At 40.9% G+C, this 18,905-nt stretch overlaps 1 protein-coding gene across 2 annotated transcripts in view; it reads right to left on the bottom strand.

The window, feature by feature from the left end:
- Positions 1 to 2,579: 2,579 nt before the first annotated feature.
- The window catches only part of plxna1a (plexin A1a), a 262,803-nt gene continuing 246,477 nt past the window's right edge, over positions 2,580 to 18,905 (bottom strand). For both annotated transcript variants that reach the window (XM_069694062.1, XM_069694063.1), the window contains exons 29-33: positions 18,233 to 18,423; positions 13,852 to 14,021; positions 12,945 to 13,157; positions 10,695 to 10,845; positions 2,580 to 8,714 (exon numbers count right to left, since the gene is read on the bottom strand). In XM_069694062.1, coding sequence (XP_069550163.1) covers positions 8,619 to 8,714; positions 10,695 to 10,845; positions 12,945 to 13,157; positions 13,852 to 14,021; positions 18,233 to 18,423 — 821 coding nt within the window. In that variant the 3' untranslated portion in view covers positions 2,580 to 8,618. The remainder of the gene's footprint in view (positions 8,715 to 10,694; positions 10,846 to 12,944; positions 13,158 to 13,851; positions 14,022 to 18,232; positions 18,424 to 18,905) is intronic.

Raw genomic sequence — 18,905 nt, 5'->3', positions numbered from 1 at the left:
AAAATAAAAGCCAGGGTGTGAAATGGCCCCACAGGTGGAGGGAAGAACTTTTAAAAAGCCCTTAGGATAATAAAGAGAGGTCAATCCCATTTCAAACAAAGACAAGGCGTCTGTGATATTCAGGTCAGATTCTCTCCGGAGGTCTGAATCGCTCCTCTTTATGTTTTCATAATGGAGTTTTTAATTTGATTGATGGATTGCCTGTCAAATCCTCATGTTCCTGAAAGGAGGGCTCGGTGCATTTTAAATGTTACATTTTACAACTGGTAATGGACAGTCTGAGAGACGTGAGCAGAGAACAATACTTTTTTTTTTTCATAATTTGGTCTGGGAAGGAAGGATGAAAGGAAAGAAATAGACATAAATAATTCTAAATTCACACCCTCATTCACTTGTCCTGATATAATAGACACTTGATTTTTACCTCCGCCAAAAAGTTGTTTGTCCAAAGGATTACAGAAAAAACTATTGTCCCAATTATTGTGAAATTTGGTGGAAGGGTGTCACATTGGTTAACGAAACTATGTAACATTTTAGGGTGGATTCTACTTATGGGGCAGAGCCACGATTATTTTGTCACTTTTCTTACCAAAAGATTGGGCATTTGGGGTACGAAACGCCATATGTCTTAAAATCCAGTAGATTGTAGTAAAGTTCAAGAGTAACAAAATACAGGCCATTCTACAAAAACCATGACTCCACATCCTAATCCACATCTGTGGGTAAAAAGCGTTACAGTCCGAGTGAGGAGGCAGGTCGGTCATGGTTCAACCCAGTATCATGCCGGAGCGTGTAATACACCTCCCTGTCTACTCGAGGGATTGGTATCAATGTGGTGTCTTTGCCTCATGAGACATATCAGTGTCACATGCTTTAGGAAAACAAAACCGTGGAAAGCCCTGGCTAGGGTTAGGGAAAAAACACTTGCTAAGAAAAATATATGCTTACGGAAAAAAAAAACTCTCAAAGAAAACCCTCAGACTCAAGCCCCTGTCCTGGGTCAAAGTCCTTTATTTACCCCAATAAGTGACCTGCCTCTATTTATGTATGTGTTTTTATCATGTCTAGACGATGCTAGGCTTATATCCCAAAAGGGGAAGCATGCGTTTGTTATGCTGTTATAGGCCAGGGCTGCTGGGGGACCTCGTTATGCACTGAGCTTCTTTCCTCTCACTCTGTAACTCTCTATAACTCATATCTCACCATTACATCTCATTAACTTCATGATTTTTCTCTCCCATAGTTTTTGCATATTGTCTGTTGTCTCTCCATTCAGTTCCCTCGCTCTTTCTGTTCTTTCTTTTGCAGATGTCCCGTCATGGAGCTGCACGTCTCTGCTCTGTGATTGTCGGTCCCACCAACAGCTCATGCTTTGGAATCTCTGCTGTCCTTTTCTCTCTCTGCTCCCCCCTCACCCCATCGAGGCAGATGGCCGCTCATCTCTGAGTCTGGTTCTGTCGGAGGTTTCTTCCTGTTAAGAGGGAGTTTTTCTTCCCTCTGTTGGAGGTTTTTCTCCCTTAAAGAGGAGTTTTTCCCTCCTAGTTTATGTGGGAATTGTTGAATTGTTGGGTTTCTCTGTTTAACGCTGTAAAGTTCTGCTGTAAGGACTTTAATGTGTTAAGTGCCATGAAATAACCTGTGTTGTGATTTGGCGCTATATAAACAAAGTTGAATTGAATTGAATTGAATTGAATTGAATTGAATTGAATTGAATTGAATTGAATTGAATTGTTAGGTGTATTACATGTGTTGCTGTAATACGGTTCTGCATAATTGGATGGTCAAACCGAGGACTTTCACTCAGGAGGCTGCGGTTTGAGTCCGTGAGAAAGTCCCGCAGATTGAAGTGCTGGATTAGATAGGAATCCATCCAAAGAGCCATGCAGGGAGTTTGGTGAAAAGAACGCAAGAGGGGAAAAGACAAAAAATGTGACAAAAGCAGTCAAGTACAATAAATATTAGTGTTCCTTTTTTTCCCACCACTTAATGGTCCTCAGTGTTAGACATGTTGTATTTTTTATTTATTTCCATGCTCAAGCTGTTTTGAAAGATTTACAGTACACAATAAGCAAATTCGGTGGCACAAGAAGATTCTAAGGCACATTTTCAATCACATCATTACTGCAACACAGCACTCATGTCTGACAGTGTCATTTAAGGATTCACTGGTCTGACAGTCACTGGGATAATTTCCATATTTTCACTTGAATGGATACGGGTGGATGGATGACTGTGCTCTTCAAACTCAGCTTTGCATCTTCCTGGCTCACATCAGTAAGGGATTCTGACAGTAAAGTCTGGCAAGTAAAGGCTTGTCATCATCATTTTCTTTCTTATCATTTTCAATGTCATCTTCAACATCACCGCGGTAAAACAGAGAGGAAATCAACAGAAGAAGTAGTGTCTGCTGTACCAGAATATGCAGAGTACAGTAAACGTGTATTTAAGTCTTATATATGCTGCTTTTGATCTTTCGAGTTCTTGTGTGGTGACGTGCACTTGAGATAAACCTAAAACTTGTTACAACTTTCAAATCCACAACTTTGAGGGTGTACAGGGAATAAAAACATCAGACGAGCCAGATTTAGCAAAAAACATGTTTAATCTCTCCTTGATGCGTGTCTATTTACACGTAATAAATCTGCAAAATAGGAAAGAGCAGGATATTTACACGGGCGTGAAACAGCCAAAACCTGTCACAGCAGCTTCAAGTCTGAAACTCTTAAAAAGGTATCAGAATTCATATAGTATTAAAATTCTTTAAGGTATTTTTTTTTTTTCCCCATTCTACCTCTCTCCTCTTTAATCTGTGTGAAGTTATTTTACGTCCTCTGCTCCGTCTCTGAAATGTACTTTAATCAAAGTGAACTCAGCAGGTGAGGAAGCTGAAGAGCTGGAACTGCGGGGATGGAAAACCTGTCAGCGTCGCTGTTTGGGGGGTCAAAAATGGTAGATGAAGGTACGTTTTAATGTTGTGCAGAGGTGTGTCTTTGTGATGGGCTGAGCTGGTGTCATGTTGGAGGGTGCAGCCCGTTACTCATACACAGGTACATTTCGCAAAGTTATCAGAATAGATTTTAAAGATGGCTTTCACAATGTTCAAAGCATGGCGTCGGTCCGTGGACACATTTTAGTTTCATATTTCTATGAATGACCTTTCTTACTAAGCTTTAGATGAGAGAATTGATACCACTCTAAAGTCTGTACACTTGAGATGGAGTTAAATCCATAACCTTATTATCTCAGGTTACCAGAAATAATCCAAGGAAGGGGAAACCAGGAGCTATAACAGATCATTCGAGTTAAAACATACATTTTCCAGCTGTACTAATACAGACACCACTAGGCTGCCATTTGACTCCTTTACCTGTCAGACTTTATGCTAAACTGAGCTAACCATCTCTTAGCTCCAGCTGTAACTAGGGTTGGGTTTTGTTCTAAAAATTCCAATACTGGTACCTTAACTTTGATACCGTTACTTTTTTTTCTATACCAATTTTCTAGGATCCATTTTAAGAAAAAGACAAATCCTTTTACACATTGCAGTACAAATGTCTCCTTTCCATGCATTTTATGGCAGAGGACAGCTACAAATCAAAAGATGTCCAAGTTACAATTCACGGATGTTCCCGGAACACCTCTGATGAAAGCGTTCGCTCAAGGGGACAATTCACCAATTGTCACCTCACGTATGTGATCAGTAGACGCCAGCTTACCCGCTGCACACAGAGAAACCTTGTTTTAGTGCAGCACAACTCTGACAGGTTTATGGCCAAAGATTAATTTAAGAAGAGTAAAATAAGATCCTCTAATCTAAATTTTAAGCTAAATGAGTTGAAACTGAGGGATTTTATTTTTCGGGGTGGGCTGCTCGAGCAAAGTCTATGCACTGCTGTTGCTCACTAACACCAATGAGATTTCCTCCTGTGTAAATGGAGCAAAAGTTATATATTTTCAAAACAAAAATGTGTTCGCGTAGATGTAGCGTAGGCATGAAAATTTGGTGCCAAACGACAGGGCATTTTATGATGCTAAGTAGTCCTGGTTGGTGTCATACAAGTATCCAAGTTTGATACCCAGCTCAAGACATAGAAGACAGTAATGAGAGTGGTATTAATCATTTCCCTAAATCTTGGGAAGAAATGCACTTTGTTTTCCTATTTTGAGAATTGGCTCAAAAGAATTTCAATATTAATATTATGTCTGTATGTTAAGCTGTTGTCAGGATGTAATTAGCTTAGCTGTGCTTAGAATTCAGTCTTAATGCTAGTATAAAGACAAACATAAGTACCTTCAAGCAAAGTGAAAAACATAACATACCAACAACCTAAAAGCTGTAAGTTATGGAATGTATGGTTCTGGAGGGAGTTATGTGTTGAAGCGTCTTTGTTACATTCATTGTGTGCTGCGTACAGTAGCTCCAGCATTTTACCCTCCCTTTGTTGAATTTACACTTCTCTTAAAATGAGATGCAATTTGTTCCTCAGACACCTTTTTAAGTGTCTGTATTGTTCGGAATTGACAGAGCCAAATTAGCTCTTTGCTTATTTAAGCTCAGCTAAACACGTGTCTGAGCTCCAGACTTAACAAACAGACTGGTGTCAATCTTTTCATCAACTTTTTGAAAATGTATGATTTTATGAAATAAAGTTCAATATATTTACATCCATTTTCTACATAGTAAGAGGCTGACAAGGCACAGTGAACATTTGTGCGTCGGTCAAACGGCCAGAGAATCTCTCCCTTAACTTTCCTATTCTCACTCCACCCTCCTTTATAACCGTCGGTTTTTATGTGATAAAATGAAATGAGCGCCACAGATGTGACAGAATGGAAAATGAAGCGGTGCCGTGGCCTTCAAAGGACTTCCTCTGCCTTGCCTGAGTCTTTTCATATTTTACTCCAACAAGTGGTGAAGCAGAAAATGAGTATCAAAACTGAGAAACAAAAGCACTACAGACCACTTGTGCCTGATCGCATCGATGTGCGGATTTTTTTTTTCTCTATTTTACTCCCTACAAAAGTGATCATATAAGGGCACGAACTAAGCATCATTATTGAATTTTTTTTTTTTTTTTTTAAATATCACTAAAATCATCTTTACAAGTCTTCACCAAAAGAACAACTAAGCAAGTGAATAGAAGTCACACATCAATGCAGTGGTCCACAACCTCCGACTGTTTCATTGCCTCAACTTTACCAATCATCAAAAATGAAGTCAAACACTAAGTACCTTCAGTTAGCGAGTATTTAAATGACTTCAAATGAAAAATGCTAAAATTGTTTTGTGGAAGAACTGAAAAGCAGATGGATCAAAGATAATCTCTTTTCACAGAGATGTTCTCCTGATGCAGATGAACAAAGCTTTGGTCAGCCGCCCTGAATGTTGTTTTACCCTGTGTAGATCAGTGGTTCAAGTATTGAAGCGCATACAGGACGTTTCTGTTCACACACACACATTTGTGCTGTCAGATAAAAACACAGTGCGAATGACAGGCTCATGAGTATATTAGAGTTTTGAATGTACACTGGGTTCTTAAAGGGTTTTCAGAAATTATCATAAATTCATCAAGGACAAAGTATGTTTGTTGGACTCAATAGTTTTTACTTGACAGCAGCAATATGTGTTTGGCTTAGTGGCATGAAGGTTGGTACAGATCTGGTAATTGTATGTGAAAACAAAACAAAACAAAAACATCTCCCAAACAGAAACAAAGAGATTGCTTTACAGCTCATTTCTAAGTGGATACAACTGGAAACCGTCATTCAATTAATATAGCATTGGGAGTCATCTTTAGCATGCCAGCATGTTAGTAGTACCTAACAGGTAACATGTGGCTCGTATGTAGCAGCGCCCCACAGTTGCTTTAATATAAAACAATAATTAAGGTTATTTTAGTTTTATTCTTATCGAAATTACGTCATTATTTGCCAGTTTGTTAAACCATGTGGCTCAGACTACAGGGATTGCACCTCAAAGAAACACTCCAAAAGGGGCTAAATTCACCACAAATTTAAGAGGATGAAACTCGCTAATTTCACCGAACATGACAGTCGCACTTAAACTTCATGCTGTAAAACTAGCATACTAATAATTAAAATGATACATTCTTTTGGTATGCTTTTCCAGTTGATCTACCCGCAAAATAGAATAAGCCAAATAACTGCTATAGTTCTGGGTCTCGGACCCCCGGAAAGACTCACAGTGTTACGTTAACTTCCAATTTGAAATAAAACCTACCAGCCCTGGCCTGCAAGGTTCCTGATGTAACTGCAAAGCACTTCAAAGCCGTCTGAACTGGACTGAGCACTTTACTATCAGCTGGTTAACGGGCCCTTTCCCCTCAACCACAGGAGAAAAAAGGTTTGGAGGGAAGCACTCCTGAAGAGGAAGAAAAAGGAAATGACTTTGAAGCATTGGTAACAGTTTCCATATTGCATTTGAAGCCTTTAACTCTTATTTCTCATGATGATTTTTTTTTTTTTTTTCAACCATAGGCATACAAAGAGTTCATCCAGGTGCTGTGGTTGTTGATTTGTCTGGTGCTTTGTACTGCATGACAAGCTTTTACAGAATGGATGACCATATATACATCACCATGATTTGTTCACTGGAGTTCAATCCTTTGTATTTTCCAGCCTTCATAATTAGCCGTGTGAACTCCTCGGAGAAAGTCTTGCTGCTAAATGTGTGATTTTTTTTCTTTAAGCGCAGCAAGTTAATGTGGAGCAGCACACGATTGAAGGAAGGAAAACATTTGAACTTTTTTTTTTTCATTTTTACCCCTATAAACCACAGAACAAAAAGAAAACAAAAAAAAAAGAGAAAGGCCTTAAACTGGTACAAAAACACTCACATGAAGCTACATTTCATTATCTTTTCATAAACCTCATTCACATTTCAAAAAGGGACCCTTTAGCTTCACCACCTTCATGGCAAACTAGAAAACAAAAATTTGACAATACTGTATCACTTTCTTCTGGACAGCAAAACTAGCCTTCATTTTGGATGGTGCATTTCGGTAAATGTTTCAGACGAGAGGGGAGGTCTAGAAAACAAGAAGCTGCGACGCCCATTAGATGGATCTGCTAAAATGACTGCCTGGCGCCTCTACAGTCGAGGTCGGCTTCCACAGAAATGCCTTTTGTCCCATCTAAACCAGCTGACCATGCCTCGATGTATTTGGTTTCCTCTAAAACAAACACAAAAGCGCTGTAGGTCAGTTGGCTCACAGGCGGCTTCCAGACATCATTTGTCCTTTTACTGTCTACAGAGCCACAGATGTGGCACACAATGGCCCCAAGACCTCATGAAGTATAGAACGTGTCTATAATATATATATTTTTGCCATTTACCTATTTTTAAACTCTCACTTTCAGTCACTAAGCATGACAACATTTTCATCATAGCACATTTTCATCGAACGAAAAGAAGTCTGTTTGCACTAAACAACATTCAAAGTAAAACATGGCACAGGACGACTTTTTCCTTGTGTTTTCATAAGTTTTCATCCTGGAAATATCAAATCCTCTTCTCAAACTTATCTTTTTGTACATCGAAATGGAAAACATTTTTTTTTTCAGCTTTTCATTTGTTTTAAAAACAAAAGGTTTGTATTTATATATCTATATATATATATTCATATATCCTCTTCTCTCTTTTGATTTAGCTTTGTTGTGCAAATTCAGCAGTAACACAAGTGGCACAGCACTGGGGCGAGTAGGCAGTCGGACAAAACAAAAAAAGAGAGTCAAATGCAATAACAAATCAAATACAGAGTTATGAAACTGTCCTTTGTTCGACAACAGTGGAGTTCTTGTTGGTAGAGAGTTGGAGAGTCAGTGCTGGAGAAAGAGTTTCCCTGCAAAGTCCTTCCTCTTGGTTGCCCTGCAGTGGCGGCAGCTTGTTGCCGAGCATCCAAACTGCCGAAGCGTCTGTGAGCAACGCACTGATTCTCTACCTGCTCTGTGGCCGCTGCTCTGCAGCTGTCCCTGACCTCTGACCTCCCTGTGAAGGACTGCAACAGAAACGAGAACTTCCTTACAGGGATCAAGTGTCGCAATAATATATCCTGGATTTTTACTGGCTCACAGTCTGAACCGTAGCCTTGGCTGTGGAAAGATACCCGCCGGCAGCTTGTATGTTTCCTGTAGTGTTCCAGCTCCAGTTAGATGAGTTTTTGGTCACCACTGTGCATGTACTGGTCCTGATTGTGGCCAAAGTACCCAACTGCTGCTCCCATCGGACTCTAGATGTGATGAGGGCCTTGATGACAATAAACGCTCTCCTGAGCTGAGGTCCCTGTCGGCTGAGGCCGTGGGGCGCAGTTCATTTGGTTGTTCATGGCAGGGTTGGTGGCTCAGAGAAGAAGAAGAAAAAGAAGAAAAGAAAAGCCAGCCCGGCTGACGGGGGTCTTAGTTCCAAACTCTGCTGTCTCTCCAGTGTGCTGCTGCTGCTGGGTGCTTGTGTCCTCGCAGTCTTTCCCGCTGCTGTAGGTTGTTGTTTTGTGAAGGGTGATAACGACAGACTTCAAACGTCGAGGGTCAAAATGTCACAGGGCGTCAAAGTGGTTGGTTAGCCACTTCTCCGCCAGCTGGGGCGTGTGATTGGCTGGTCCTCAGCTAGCCAGGGCCATGGTGTCGATGACCTGCTCCAGCTTGCCGCGTAGTCGCTGTCGGCGCGACTGATCATCCTTCTGTAACGCTGACAGGATCTGGACACAGAGAAGGAAGACGACTACTTTGCATCATCACGCCATAATCACTCCTTTCGAACCTAAAGCATGCAGCAATGCACAGTGGGTGCATTTATTATGCTCCTTAACCGCACATGCTCAAAATACACTCCAACTCTTCGGCAGACAGAGTGCTCTGATGCTAACTTCCATTCACAGGTTAGCGATTACAACCAGACTGATGCTGACTACAATGGCTGGGTTGGCAGGGCATGTGTGAGGACCAGTGGGATGTCTATAATTGTATGTTAATTGCCACTGAGAATGTGTGCAGGAGTGTGTGTGTGTGTGTGTGTGTGTGTGTGTGTGTGTGTGTGTGTGTGTGTGTGTGTGTGTGTGTGTGTGTGTGTGTGTGTGTGTGTGTGTGTGTGTGTGTGTGTGTGTGTTACTTTGCTTGACTTGAATTGGGAAGGAGGAGCTGCTTTTGTCTTTGATTCTCCTAATTGTGTGTGTGTGTGTGTGTGTGTGTGTGTGTGTGTGTGTGTGTGTGTGTGTGTGTGTGTGTGTGTGTGTGTGTGTGTGTGTGTGTGTGTGTGTGTGTGTGTGTGTGTGTGTGTACATTAGAATGTGTGTGCGAGTATGTATAGCGCATCGATGTGTGTGCGAGTGTGAGGCCAGCGCTCGTGTTAAAGGCGGTGAGGACTGTGCAGCTGCCTACATCTGGATAATAGGCTGTAATGAAGGGGAGCAGTTGGTTTGAATGGAGCCAGCTGCAAGCAGCCAGCGTAACTGTAATACTGCTGGTGTGGAGGGACGGAGCGGAGGAAAGAGGGGGCGCTTCTTTCACCAATTAAAAGCAAGATGAAGTTGAGGAGGAGAGAAAGTACAGACATACGGCTCCTCAATCGAAATAGGACATTTAGTGAGCATCGATTTGTGCACATAGACGCAAACGACACAAATAGACCTGAAACATTCAGACGACTCTGACATCTGTCTGTATTTGTAAAGCTATTGCCAACACCCTGTTAGCTTAGCTTAGCACAAAGACTAGAACAGGGGGAAATCAGCTGGCCTGGCTCTGTCCAGAGGTAATAAAATATGCCGACCAGCACCTTTAATGCTCACCTATTAGCGTGCTTTATCTTGTTTGTTTAATCCATGCAAAACAAATCTACAATAAAAAGAACGAGCGTGTACTGATCTCCTCGCCTGTGCCTCACTGTGACTTCCAAAAGTTTTGTTGTCACCTTGTGTTTCAACCAGAGATTGAATGTACCCAGCCAATAAATAGTGTGGTGCATAACTATCTGTGAAACCCCAGCGTACTGTTTTTAATGGCACAGATTCTGAATCCGTTCCCTATTCATTAAAAGTCTTTGTGTGGATGAAGATGGCCACACATGAATAACTCAAGAAAAATATGTGTCTGATAGTTCAAGTTTTGATCTTTCAAATAGCAGGTTTTAAATGTTTTTTTTTTTGGTGTTTTTATTTTTTTATTTTATTTTTATAGCTTTGCACCCTGATTCTTTTATAATGCTCATATTTACTTGGTGCGGTCCTTGCTGGTTGCCTGGCGATGACAACCCTTGGCGTACACAAAGCAGAATGGTATTGATCTTCTCATCTAACTCTGAACAACACAGCGAAATAAGCGTTTCTTCAAATGACACACTGCTCCTTTAAGAGCTTCTTGGTTTGTACACACATTTTCAATTTTAATTGAGCTGCAGCATCTGTAGGAAACTGTATGTGCAGGTCTTTGGAAAAAAAAAAATACATGAATTTAGTTAAGCTCCAATAAGTTCAAATTTGTGTTGAGCTCATGCCCTAATGTGCATCCTAATGGTGGTAATACCTTCCAGCCTGTACTGATGTGGACTGGTTATCAGCGTAATTGAATTAAAATGACTTCATGGTATTAGTCAAGACAAGTAAAGGGATGGAGAGACCCAGCCCACCCCTCTACCAGATAATTCTACTGTTCGTTCTCTCTGATGTGCAGCGGGAGCTCACCTCGTCTTTGTATTTGATGATGTACGAGTAGATCTCGTGCAGCGCAGACATGCTGTTGAACTGGCTGAGGTGCAGGCGGGACTGCTCTGCTAGGTAGGCACTCATGTCCTGATCGCTGATGGCTGGCATGCGGGAGATATCGGAGTAATACCTGGAAGAGAAGTCAGGAAGAGTTTTACTCATCGCGCCATTTGCATTCCCTCCAAACCTCTACCAAACCGTTATCAAATATTCTGGACGCACGCAGCAGCTGCTGGTCGGGCTCCTCACCGGGGGATTCATACAGATTCATACAGATTTCCATGCACACTATTTAGCTGATGTTTCCTTTGTCTTGTAACGGGACACTTTGACAGGACAAATGGCTATGTCTTCTAACATATTGTATTGTATTGCATAATTTGACTTTTCAAAAAGGAGATGGAGGGGTGGGGAGGGGGGAGAGCAGCAGCGAGAAGTAAAAGCATTTAGAGATGCACACCTGCTTCTGTGACTCAGTCATCTCTGGTTTAGGTCTCACGGCTGGTGCCTGACCAAGTGGCAACCCACCGTGATGTCACCCATTGGTTTGTTGGCTGGCACCATTTTGTTTTTTTTGAGCCAGAAGTGACCATATTTGGACCAGCTGGGATGACGCGAGGGGTGGATCTCACTAAGAACCAGAGGACAATACACCCAACCACCCATTCCTGAAACCGGACTGTACCCCAAGCATGTCAATCAAATCAGACACGCATTCCTCTCTTTGAGGCCAAACACCGAATTAATTATAGAATTATTTTTGGAAGAACAACCAGAACCTGATCAGAAGGAGAGACTTTTGCAAAAATTACGTGAAAAAGCGTATTGACTTTATATTCCAAGTGAAAAGTTGATGGTTTTTGATTAGGAGTCTATTGGAGGCACAGGTTTATTGGGGTCAGCTCCTAGTGGCCTGTGTTGGTACTGCACTTTAAGGCCCTTCTACATTGCCTTCACTTTTCAAAACTCGAGAAAGTTTCAGACAGTTGTTCCTGATTTCAGCCTCATTCAGTGGCTGAAATAATTATATATTTAGCAGCTCCTTATACAAAAGCAGATTGATTTTCACCACTTTATTATGTTGGGTATAAAAGAAAAGAGAATGTTGGGAGGAGAAGTTGTTGAGGTTCAGTCTGTCAGGGAAACACCAACCTTAATATTTATCGACTCGTGTTGTTGGCTGCATCGAAGGAGCAAAAAAGTCAGTTGAAATCGATGCCGGAAACAACACAGAATATTTAGAATACATCCCAATACTGAGCTTTACCCGGACCTGTGTGCAGGATCAATATATCGGCTACCTCAAGGTTTCCTGCAGCAGGGCAGGCTGGGATACAGTGTTGGTTAGGAGGCATAATAAAAACAAAGTTCAGCTGAATCCAGTTAACGCTCAAGTATAAATCCTTATCTCACACTGCTGCCCAATGCTCTCTGGAAGCTGGAAGAGGCTGCATGAGGAACACGTCATTTACTTTTTAACTAACGTAGTTTAATTAGTATACATGATTTTTAACCAGCAGCAGTTGATAAACTGTAAATCTGGCTAACAAAAAAAATCATGACTAATTCATCATGTCACACATCATCTCCACATGCTGACGGAGGAGCTGCAACGCACACTGCAAAACAAAGAGTCCGGTAAGAAGCAGCCTAAAAAAAGCAACTTAGAGCCTATTGGACTCTTCCCCAAAAGTAGAAACAATAACTGTAGCAAGAGCTGGTGGTGCATTCACTTATCTTGAGTTTAGTTAAACATTCTGGAGCTGAATAAAAGATGAAGGGTGAACCAGAGGACATTTTTCTGAGAGCCTCCCTTTTTAAAATGAGAAGGCAAACAGCTGCTATAAATCCTTCCTGCACCTCTGTGTTTTCTGTCTTCACTTGTTACTTAAACAAACTAAAGTAAAGGACATTTTTGCGTTGGAAGTGGATTCGCGTGAAGCTGGCATCACTGTTACCCTCTACACTCTGTATGTTCTGTATTTATGTTTATAAGCCGGGAGCAACACAGCTGTAATTACAGCATGAGTTTGTGTTTTAAACGCCAGCAGCAGATAAACCTGTAATGTTGTTATAATCTTACAGCTGCTTTTAGCTCAGTAGTTTAATAGTGTAATTAACTGTCAAATTAACACCCCTCCTCATTTTTCTTTCACTCTCCAGCCATCCACATAAATGTTTTTTTTCATGTACTCGATTTGAATGTCGGTTTGTTGTGGTTCGTCTTACCTCTCTACCCAGTTCTTGTAGTTGGGGATGTCTTTAGCGTAGAGAAGCTTATTTGAAGGCGAGTCTTTTCCCAGTTTGTGTTCGGACGTGGAACAGGAGTCCATGAAGGTCTGCGCCACCACAGACAGACAGGCGTCCGTGATACTGTTCTTATGGATGTCAAATACAAACTGGGGGTTCTTGATCACATTCACCCAGAACCGTAGAGGAAGACTACAGAGAGGAAGAGAAAATGCATCAGTCCAGTGTGTACATTAAGGCTGTCTTGTTTTACTGGCTTATATTGTCTTTATTTTAGTCTTGCTCAGTATGAACCGCAGCCTTCACGCAATGAGGTAGCTGTCTGCTGCAAAATACATTTGGCCAGAACTTTATAAATGCTGTGCAAATACAGGAAAATACACGTAAATGAAATAAATGTTCATAAATAATGTATGAACAAACATTTTGCAGTGCTACTCTGAAGATGTTATTAGATCGAGCAGTAAATCATAACTAAACATCCGACACAGCATCTCTTTTAATTTTCTGTCCATTTTGCAGACTTGTATTTATTGATTTAATTTAATGCCTACAGGGTTGCTTGTACAATGTTGTTCACTGTTGTTTGCAGATGGGCTACATGCTGTAACACTAACATTTAAAACTACATCCTTTTGGCCATTTGAATACTCTTTTAATGGCCATTTCCATTGCAGTCAGTCACTTCCAGAGACTTCAATGCAAATGTCATGAGGACCAAAACTGAAGACACCTGAAGATCTCTTGAGTGCTGGAGTTGAAATTTCACTTCCCAGAATGAGCTTCCATCTCATAAGTCTGCATCCAGTTTCGATAACACTGCACCATCCGTGTTAATTCATTTTTCAGTGACCGCAGGTTAGAAGACATTAACTCTCCGACTTACCAGTTGCTCTTCCAGGTATGTCGCACGTCGTAGTCTGTGATGGAGTGTTTGTCGGCCTGCTCGTCCAGGAAGTCGAACATGTACTTGATAGCCAGCGGCAGCGCGCTGCCTCTGTGGGCTGTGCTGAAGATGGTCTCAAACAGGTCGTCCACAAACTTCTGTAATGTACCCTGAATGGAAGAATGAGGGCAGAGGAAAAAAAAAAAAAAAAAAAAGAGGTAAGGAACTGTGATTTTAATCTAGTTGTAATCCTAGTTGGCTTTCATTCATCTTTGTTTATTAACAGTTTTGATGTGAAATTTAGTTTTGTGTAGCTTTTAGCTGTGTTTTGGTAATCAGCTTCGGTTGAGTACGATGGGTGTTTGTTTGTCATTTCTGTAACGCTCTTATAAATAAATTGCATTTTGAACCTTAACTTTCTACTGCAAACATTTTGAGTGCACATGATACAAATTATTCTGCTTCATTTATTGGTTCATTTTGGGACATTTTAAAAATAAAAATATTTTATTTGTATTTTTGGGACCCCACCCCCCACCCAGTCAGAACTATTATTTCATTGCCTAAGGGCAACATTGTGCGACAATGCTACCAAATCACAGAGAAATGTATGAATTTATAGATCATAAAATCATTTTCAGAGGGTACCAAAATCACAAAATCTTTACAAACTGACAGTATATCATAAAACAAAAGAAGTAAAAACACTTGAAACATTTTCACGTACTGGATTTCATACAGACATGTGTTTGCATCACAGAGCGGGTCATGTCATATGTACTTCATTTAAATGAGATTTCCCTCCATGTGAAACCTTAAAAAAGCAGTTCTTCTCTGCTGTAAAACAGAGATGGACATTGCACTTTTTGCACATCACTTATGGTGTTCCTGGACACCCAGGAACTGTCTATAAAAACATGTACAAAGTTTCCAATGCTGATGAAAACACAACAAGAATAACCACAGTTCAATAAAGGAGCGCTCATTAGGAGTGAATAAGAATGTATTTAAGTCGTGATAGTTTCACTCATCAATTTTGGTGGTTTGGTGGAGTTCGGACAGGACCCCGCAGCCTAGACGCTGGAAGGGTGGAGCAGAGTATGCAGATTCCATTTTTTTTTTTGTTTATGTAGCAACAAATCAAAACATGAGGCATCTCAGGGCACTTTAGATGGGACCACAACAATTTAACAATTCCCACATCAGACAAACTCAGACAGCTGGAAGGGAAGCACTCCCTTTAGCAGCATAAAACCTTAAGACAGCTGAAAGGAAGAAAAAAAAATCCCTTTTAACAGCAAGAAACCTAAGACGTAAAGAGGCTCAGAGCAGCAGGAAAAAGCTCACACAGAGACCCGAAGATGAAACGTGAGGCAAGAGATTTTTCCATATTGAATTCAATAATAACGTTAAACACATGAGCCTCGTTTTGATATTTGACCCATAATTTGAGTGCAGTCTGCTTTAGGAAACTAAAACCCTGTTTTTTTCACTTGTGCTCACACATTTTTCTCTTTTCCAATCCTCAACTGTAATTGCTGTAAAATAAGTTAATTTAAATTAATATATATATATATATATATAATAACAAGTATATTTAGTGCATGTATTCTGTACAAATACATGTAATAGTATGTGATAACATCCAAACACGTTGTCAGCAAACCCTTTGTTAAAAAGTACCCTTGTGGCACAACAATGCCCAGGGGCAACGGAAAGAAAAACTTGGATTTCTGAAAATGCTATATGAATAAAACTTCATAAAACCTGACAAAAGCTTTCTTTACACCTTTATACGCACAAATATGTTTTTTATTTGGAGTTAGTAGTATTTTTTATTTGGATCCCCGAATGTTACCTTCTTACATCGTGTGCTCCTGTGACCATGTGTCAGAAAAGGATGTCCCGCCTTCAGATGATGCTTGATGGTGACTCCTACACCTTATTGGAACATTATCTAAAACCTTTTGGACCATTTAAAGGAACATGTACTGGACATGGGGCTGAAAAAAACGTTCCATTGCCTGAGAGCAATGCTGTGCAGTAGGGGTTAAATAACTTGTGCCAAAAGGTCTTTGATATAAACATTGTATGTTATTATATATGAGTATGAGCTGGGTTCTCATTTCTGACAGGTTTTTTAACATGTTACCACTGCTGTTGACTTCACTATAATAATCACCCTGACCATTTTTTTGTTGTTGTTGTTTGGGTTGTGTCTTTGATTGTTTTGAAGTAATCATATATTTATGTGTTGATTATTTTTGTACTGCCACTGAGGGTCAATCTACCCACAACCCCATTAAGATATAGAGCTCTGAAATCCCATATCCTTCATTTTCAAATCAACCTATTAATCAGGAGAGAAGGGCATCATGTGAAATCTCAGAGAGGAACAGTAACAATAGTCCCACTGCTTTGTGCGACAGAATGTAGTGCACTGTTTCCAACCACTTGAATCCACAGCGCCTGAATGGGCTGTAAATGTGTGCATGTTTAGTATGAATGGCCCCAGTGGGTATCACGGCGATAACTCGGTGACGCGCTTATACCCGCTGAGCTCTGCAGAATCACAAACAGGAACACCAGCCCTCGGATTTGGATGGTGCCGTCCTCCAATGACAATGCTTCAACATAATTGTACATCAGATGTAGCTAAAAAAAATTAATTTTCCTAACAACACATTTGTTTCCCTGACTTCTCCATCTGGCACAATCTAACAGGGAAAAAATGTTTGGTGATCATTTTTCATCAGCCGCTGCGAATTGGAACAGGAATAATTTCTGTCCCAGACACGGATGAAAGTATCGCGATCTGCATAGACAAGACGCCCGGGCCGACGAGCTCAGAGAAACAGCCACGGAGAGACAAGGACAAGATGAGCTTCTCAATTGCATTTGCCGCTCTGTTTTTTTTTTCATCGTGCCTGACCAAATCTTCAATCCCTCAACAAATTACCTGTCTCCTGACACCTCCTGTATCGGCCTCCCTGCTCTCTGCACCACAAGTCCACCTTTTATTAATCTGTTTTTTTCTTATTACCCGTGGAAATTGAAAAGCCGGCTCCCTTGTAACTGCTGCCCATTGCTATATTTTCATCCCCCTCTCACAATTAGGGAAGAGATGGTGAACTGAGAGACACTGAAAGAGGGAAGGAAAGACAGCAAGGCCGGCTTCTACTGCAAGAATCCAAGATGTAGGCAGTCTGTTTACTCTTGTGTTTGTGTTATGTATATTGGTGACCAATTTAGTTTAGCAAATTTCTCTCGCCTCATCAACAATAAAGAACACATTCTCTTTCAAACAATCACAACTTAGTGCTTCACTGGTTTCATTTAGAATCCCTACAATTCTTAAAAAGGCTCAGATCATATTGACGCAGGGAAAAAAAAAACCTCTTAAACCTATCAAGGTGTGAATTACAGAAAATACCTGTAATTACTGAATTACTAGAAATACCTATTATATATAAATGCATTGGTTTTCTGAAAACCAAACCAACCACTGAAACTGCATTTCTATCAGTGCACAGCAAGGAGAGAAGTCCAACTGTCCTTTTTTCCATCCACTGGCGGTACCACAAGGATGAGTACCTGATCATCTGCTCACAGTTTTTCTTACCATGACTACGCTGATGATACCTGACACTATCCATCCTTCCCACCAGATGACCAGACTGTCTCCACTGTCAGATCTCAGACTAACCAATAACATCTTAGAATAAATGATGGACTGCTCCGTTAAGTCTCCAATAAGACTGAACTCCTGGTGATCCCAACCAATCCTTCTGTGCAGCTGTGTGTCTCAGTCTTTTCTGATGGAACAGTTCAACTCCTCTTTTTAATTAATCCATCTGTCTACACAGGCTGCATAATGTCTCCTGTTTTACTCTAGTACTCTTTATAACATGCCCAGAACATCACCATATTGTTTAAGTCTAGTTTCCTTTCCTTTCATGCATTAGGTTATGAGGTTACGTGAGTCAGAAAATCTCCTTCCCAACCATTTCATGTGTGGTCTCTCATTTGCTGTACTTTGTGTTACTTAATGCACCTACTGTCACTCTGACTGTATGCTTTGGATGCAAATGCTAATGTGTATACATGTATCTGGCTTAGGATCGTTAACACCCTCCGATTTAAAATATTTAATATATTTTAAGACCCCTCAAAGATCTGCGGAGACTCTGAATTCAAAGTTTTTCTCTGCCATTAAATAGGTGAGGTGGATCACGCTGCCTTGAAGGGATGATAATGCAGAAAACATTCCCCCAGTCTGAGTTTTAGTGTCCCCTCGATAGTTTTAAGTATTGTTTGAGAAGTTTTTCTGCACTGACAGGTTATAAAAAACTGCGGTGTAGTTTAGTCCTCTGGGTCTTACTTTCGTAGCGAGCAGCCTGGTCAGGTAGATCTCAGAGACCATCTTGCTGCCTCGGTCGCCCTCCCTCTGGTCTGAGTGGTCGTGGTTCTTCACCAGATGCCACAGTTTGGTTCCACTCTCCAGGTCAGGCGTGATCATGGGCGTTCGGGATCGTAAGCTATCCGGACTGCTGGCTGTCCTCAGCATGCTCTCTAAATGAAAAAAAAAAAAAAAAAATTAAATTAGAAAGAATTATGTCAGCTCGCTTTAGAAACCACGTGATTCCTGAGAACAAACAAGGGCAAATTTTCCATTTAAAATCCCCCTAAACACAAAGTATCTCTTTAATATTTCTCACCCACCCCTTTTCTCCATCATTTGTGTCTGTTTCATTATTTATGGTGTGAGTGTCAAAGCTGATTAGAGAGAAGCAAGGAGATATCAGCAACTGTTCCATTTAGGGGTTGAAGGCACTAGGGAGGAGAGGTGCACAGGGGGAGATGATTATCTGCTCAGTAGCTGCTGCCTCTGGGGTAGAAAGCAGGAACGAGCAGGAGAGAGACAACAAGAGAGAGATGCTGATGCATGTTGCAACCCCCTTTAGTGCCGGGTGAGAGGACAGAGTGGCGACTCGATGAGAGGAGAGGGGAGAAGTAAATGTGGGGGAGATGACATGAAAAAGGGGGCGGGCGAG

The sequence above is a fragment of the Brachyistius frenatus genome, unplaced genomic scaffold (genome assembly GCF_029030835.1).
Source record: "Brachyistius frenatus isolate BFR_SWC_R1_liver_20210118 unplaced genomic scaffold, ASM2903083v1 Contig_16, whole genome shotgun sequence".
NCBI lineage: Eukaryota > Metazoa > Chordata > Actinopteri > Embiotocidae > Brachyistius > Brachyistius frenatus.
This window is presented reverse-complemented; position numbering and strand designations above follow the sequence as displayed.